Consider the following 6000-nt stretch of genomic DNA (forward strand, 5'->3'; position numbering starts at 1 on the left):
ATTCATTTTGAAATGATTTGACAAATAATATAATTTAAAGGTTAAAAAGGCGAAAAATTAAATGGACGAATAAAATAAATTTTTTATAAAATTGATTATTTCAACTTATTTTTATAAATTAATTCAACGAAATTTTTCGATAATGCAAATTTTATTGATTTCCTGTTTGGCTTATTATATGATATTGAGTAATTAACACAATATTAATGTTATTTATTCTAAAAATATTGATTTAAATGTCATTTCTAAATATATAAAATAGTAATTTTTCTAATGGAACATGAATAACTAAAAATAAAGATTATAAACTTATTAAATTCAATACAAAATTTGTTAAAGGAAAAATCTCAAAATTATATATGAATTTTTAATATGCAATTTGATACATGAACTTTGATTTGGTGCAATTACACGTATAAAATTTTTATTGTTGTTCAAATGTATACATAAAGTTTTAATTATGATCCAATCATACACATTTAAAGAAATAAAGGCATCAATTTATTTTTATATTAGATAATATAAATATACCAACATAAAATGATGTTATATCAAATATTATGATAATAATTTATAATAACTTAACTAAATAAAAATTTTATATATAAAATTACATATTAAACTAAAATTCATATATTATTTTAATATTTACCCCTTTTTAGTAACTAAAAGTCAACCCCTTCTCACTTAATATATTTTTCCTCCTCTCTACTAAGCTCCCTAAACCCTCTCTCTCTCTTAAGCAATTCCTCGCTTGCCCTTTTATAGCTCTTCTCTCACTTATTTTCTTTATTGTGTCTTGTCATTTTTCCTTTATTTTCAAAAAATAAATTCAAGTTGATGGAAGAATAGCGTCCCTGGTGGAGGCTGCGATTGCAGTGGATGTGGGTCCTACCGGCGGTTGTGAAGTTCGGAGGGCTGGCTTTGCGAATAAAATATTGGTGCTAATATTGAACTCCAAGGTGACGAAATAATATGGATTTTTGGACAACAGAATGTGATTAAAATTTGGTAGGGGATATCTGAAATGATATGAAAATGGTAGCATTTGATCCAACTTGATTTGATTTTGGGTTTGGATTCATAATTTGAACATTATTTTAATTGCATAATAACAAGGTTATATGATACACCAAGTATGCTTACAAGCTCTATTCTATGTATATTCTCTAGCTTAAAAAGAGTTATATATAACCCATTACTGACCACTATTTAGTAGTCAGCTCGAACAAAGACGTAATGAATTTATATACCTAAGTTTTGATTAAGAATGAATAAATATGAGCACTATGATTTCCAATTTTAGATCATATTGAAACACTGTTAGGGACGCCCCTACATGTTACCCCAGGACCTGAGCTAGGTGCAAGCAACTCATATGGTAACACCCCGGCTCCGCACCGGTTCTTTAGGTTAGGATCGGCATTCCTTTTCTCGATCTCTTTTTCTATCCGTCTGATCTCCGCTGAGAACCCAAAAAAGGCTTCGACTATCTCGGCGTCACCGGACCAAATCGACGGATGCTGTCGTTCTCCTAAGTACTCCTCATCGGGTGAGTGTGTCGATAAGGTGTCGACCACAGCCATGAACTTAGTTGCTTGTAATAAACTTGGCAACGCTGATAGGAAATATTTTTGTGGATCAGCAAGGAAATTAGCATACTCGAGGTCGTTTTCATCGGGTATTAATCTCCTCATTAGAGGAGGACGGTTGGGGACATAGCCACCATAAGGGTACTGTCCGAAATTAAGTGCAGCGTGTTGGGCCGAAGCGAGCCAAATGAGGGTGGTTAGGATGGAAACTAGATCATCCGTTGTCTTCAATGAGGGCCACCACGACTCTTTGCTGAGATCAGCATGGCCTACATGGACAGACTCATGGTACCATTGCTGTAGCTCTCTGTCATTGCACACCAGGCTTGAATTCGGGTAGTAACGGTTCACATAGGTTCGAACCCAATTCTCGAGAGCATTCCATATCAGTAGCCCGTCCGAGGCATATGGGTAGTCTTCAATCAGGAGCTTTAGACCATGTGGCTGTGTTGGGTCAGGAACCGCAATTCCCCTGCATAATGAAAGGACAATTCTTTATGTTCGGTTCACTTCAAAGGTTTTCGTTTGTCAATTGTAACAAAACATAACTTCCATGTGAAGAAAGCAAAAATTGTCCATATGCTTCAATAGATATCCTGTTGAAGTTGAATTATTTGTTTTGTTTTCGTCTCAATATTGATAAAAAAAAAAACAAAAAACAAAAAACAAAAAACAAAAGATTACTCAGTAATTTACCTTCGGATTAGATCCGCAGGCAGGCCTTCCTTGTCAAAGCGCCAATGGCTCCGATAAGCAGCAGCACTCATCTCCATGCAGTAGCGACCGGGAGTGAAGCAGTTCTCGATAACACCATCAGCGCTGATCAAGCTTTGGCGAGCTAGGGCATTGATCTCTAGTGTATATCTCATGTGTGGATCCAAAAGCTTAAAGATCGGGTGCATTGCGCTCAATTGCCTATGTGCAGCCAATATAAAAGGTTCCATGCATGCATGTGTTCGTAACCTGTTTTATCATAAAATAAAAATAAAATAAAAAATCAGGTATTTCAGTTTATAGAAACAAAATCCAATGAATACGGTTTGATGTTGAAACTTAAGCTCTTACCAGTGGTTAACCAATTGGTGAACACCAGCATCATTGGAGCAAACGTGAGCCTTAGCAAGCTGCCAAATCCAATTTGTGGTTGCATCAACAGGAGGTGTGACGACACGTTTGGATCGGGAATTTGGTGAGGTGTGAGGGAGGCTTAGCTCAATGGCGACTGGCTTGAGAGTCCCGCTCGGAGTCAAGAAAAATATGGTACGAGTAGCATATGATTTTCGGCCATCAAGAGCATTAATCCGATCAAGAAACGGTAGGTAAATGTCATGATAATCCACCATAAACAACTTGTTTTCATCCAAAGCCTAAATTCAAATATAAACACAAAAAAATTAATATCTTTGTATGGTAAATAAGAAAACAGAACTCTGATAAATTTAGTATAAGATTTTACCTGTTGAATAGTCATGCCATTAAGCTGGCCCGCAATGTGCTCTTCTTTGAGTGCAGATTCCTGGGGACCATAGATCTCGGGGTCGAGCTTGCTCACTGGTGGAAAAGAGGCAAGTCTCTCGATGTTGACAGGGTTGACACCAGCCAATGCTTGGCGGCCAAATTCGTCATCGCGCAACCAGGCAAACTTGTCCTCTGCATATGTAGATCACATGTTTTGCCTTTAGAAAAGTAATCTTTAAGGTTATTTGATATGGAAACTGGCAAAAAAAAGTGAATTGTACTTACTGGAAACAACTTTAGGGGTTTCATATTTGAGGAGTCCTTCACTAGATTCTTGTAATTTGCTGACCATTTTCGGCAACTTCTTCACTGTTTCGTGAAAGCCTAATTTGAGGAGGAGCCCTTCTTTGTAAAGACCATCAATATCGGAAAAGGAGTTAAGGTCGCGGTTATGGGCGGAAATGCTGGCTTTCAACTGCGGCAACAAGTTGTGTAGCACTGCTCTAAGCCTCCCTGCAGAGAAAGCGTTCTGCTTCGACTCCTCAAATTGTTCATCTCTAGGCACGTAAATTGGCAATGGCTTCTCAACTCTGCTCTCTGCTTCCATGTCTGCCATTAACAAACGAGAATTAGAGTTCACAAAAGCATAGAAACTAAGATAATGAGTTACCATTACAACATGGAAAATCCATGTATTTACCTGTTTCACTAGGACCACGGCCAGTGCGACACCGTCTCGGGTAAGGCACTTTTTCACCACCGAGCATCGGCCTGGCATAATCAATGCCCTTGTCTGGATTTCCCAAGTCATTGTATACATCGAAGTCGTAAACCCTGTCAGAGAGTTTCCTCACACCTTTGCCATTGCCCCTCAGATCGTCTAGCTCTTTCTCTCTTAATGCTCTTAGACCTTTCGGTGTCTGGTCGGGTAAATAAGGCTGCTCAAACAAAAAGGGCAATTGAATATCAGAACTCATATCAAAACAACATAAACTAATTAGACAAGCCAATCCGATACATATTCAAACATAATTTAATCTACTTGGTCAGATTAACTTGTACTAATAGAAAAAGTAAACTGTTTTGAATTGTAAAAGATAATTGAAAATTCCAAGAAATGAAATTTGAGAGTCAGCTAGCTAAGCTCTGACTGGTTCAACTTTTCTTCCTTCGATGAAAATTCAAAAAGCTTTAGATACAAAGTTTTGACCATACTTTTTTGTCAGTTGAACAGGTTGTCAAAGACACCCAAAAAAAAGGACCAAAGACTTGAAAACTGTCATGAATCACGGAAAATTAAACATTGGATGAATAAACAAAAATAAAGAGAGGCGTTATATGATGAACCTGATTGGTGAAGAAAATCCGTTTCCCAGGATGGTGTTTGTTGGATTGTACCCAAGAATTGCAGGGAAAATGCAGAGGACCATAAGCAAAATCTTCAATGGTGATGCTTTCCAGGAAAAATTCCTTTTGGTGCTTGTTGATCACCGTGATAGCACCCGGTACTCCGAAATTCGAGTCCACCGTGAATTCCGCCGTGTAATAAACTTTCTCGGCTTTAACGTTTGCTTTCTTGGACCAATCCTTCAACACTGCTTCTTTGCTTCTCTTTGGAGCCATGGTTTCTTCAATAAACCAAAAAAACCCAGAATTAGATAATGAAACCCAGAATTTATAAATTAAAAGAAAAGAAAAAAACAGAATTGTAGCAGGATCTTCTTACTAGGATCTTCTTCAGTACTAATGAGTTCCAAAACGACATTCCTTCCGATCATGTCGGTAAAAGCATCGAAATGCTTAACTAAAGTCTCTTTAAAATCTTCCTTGTTCTTGTTCCTGATAGTTATAGTAGCAGTCACCTTAAACTCAACAGCTTTTTCCTTTTGAGCAGGCACGGCTTTGGCCTTGGCTTTTATCAAATCTTCACTAATAGCAGCCACCACAGGGACCTTAGCAGCTTTCCTCAAATGCACCCTTCTCTTTTGTTCCATTGGAACCCAGACAGGTTTAACAAAGAGGAACCGGTTCTGTTTCTGTTGGAAACCATAAGTTGAATTTAGAAACACTTTCGATGAAGACACAAATGAAGAACAACCCATCATTTCTTTAGCCACTGCCATTGTTTTCTGCTAACTCAAATTCCTCTCTTTGCCTCTCTTTCTTTATTTTGTTAAGAGTTCTTGTGAAATGGAGATGATGGGCTTTCTTTTTTTTTTTTCTTTTTTTCCCTTTTCCCCTTTATTTGAGAATCCAGTAATGGGAGATCTCTTATATATATATATATATACAGAAACTGATGAAATGTTTGGAAGTTTGAAGAGGTTAGAATTGTAAATTTTTCACCGTCCACACGTTTTTCAAATTCTTTTCGTGAATTTAACAGTAACTGACTTTTTTTTTTGGGTTTTACAGTATTCTTTGCTACTGATTTTTTTAAAAATCAAATAAATTAGGCTGCTGAGTCAAAACGAGTTCCAGCTTTCCGAGTATGCAACGCGGTTGGGGGAAAGCAACTAGAAAGGGGGGCAGATGGGGGTTAGTTTGCTGGAAATGACATTTATCTCCTTCTCTTCTTTCAAAATACTACTAGCTTAAAATATGTCATAAGTGCTTATACTCTTCACAAAACTTTAAATTTAATCATTATACTTTTAGATTTTAAATTTCAAGTTTAATTGTTGATATTGTTAAATTTTTAGTGTAATATTTTAAAATTAAAAAAAACTCACTTAATAGTAGTTTAACTAAAAGAATATCATTATAATAAACTTAATTTTAACAAAATAATTTGAAATTTAAAATCTAAAAATAAAAAGACTAAATTCTTAAAAATAAAAGTATAAAACTAAATTCAAAATTTATAAAAATATATACTTATACCATATTTTGACCAAAATACCAATATTGTCCGAATCTACTTTGAAAAATATATATTGTCCAAATCTAT

General features: G+C 35.9%; 1 protein-coding gene across 1 annotated transcript; it reads right to left on the reverse strand.

Annotated features, from left to right (window-relative positions):
• Positions 1-1047: 1047 nt before the first annotated feature.
• Positions 1048-5468, reverse strand: LOC108486930 (linoleate 13S-lipoxygenase 3-1, chloroplastic). The gene is made up of 8 exons (XM_017791099.2): positions 4777-5468; positions 4398-4678; positions 3751-3988; positions 3336-3659; positions 3049-3242; positions 2658-2959; positions 2289-2555; positions 1048-2064 (listed from the first exon to the last, which is right to left on the reverse strand). The coding sequence occupies exons 1-8, from the start codon at positions 5171-5173 to the stop codon at positions 1308-1310; spliced, it is 2760 nt and encodes a 919-aa protein (XP_017646588.1). The 5' UTR covers positions 5174-5468; the 3' UTR covers positions 1048-1307.
• Between the last annotated feature and the right edge of the window lie 532 nt (positions 5469-6000).

This window comes from Gossypium arboreum, chromosome 10 (assembly GCF_025698485.1).
Source record: "Gossypium arboreum isolate Shixiya-1 chromosome 10, ASM2569848v2, whole genome shotgun sequence".
In the NCBI taxonomy this organism is placed as follows: domain Eukaryota; kingdom Viridiplantae; phylum Streptophyta; class Magnoliopsida; order Malvales; family Malvaceae; genus Gossypium; species Gossypium arboreum.

Coding starts and splice junctions, on each gene's coding strand:
- LOC108486930 (XM_017791099.2), bottom strand. CDS start 5,173: ATGGCAGTGGCTAAAGAAATGATGGGTTGTTCTTCATTTGTGTCTTCA. Junction 3,989..4,397: donor GGATTTTCTTCACCAATCAG/GTTCATCATATA, acceptor TTGTTTGAGCAG/CCTTATTTACCCGACCAGAC. Junction 2,065..2,288: donor CCTGCGGATCTAATCCGAAG/GTAAATTACTGA, acceptor TTCATTATGCAG/GGGAATTGCGGTTCCTGACC.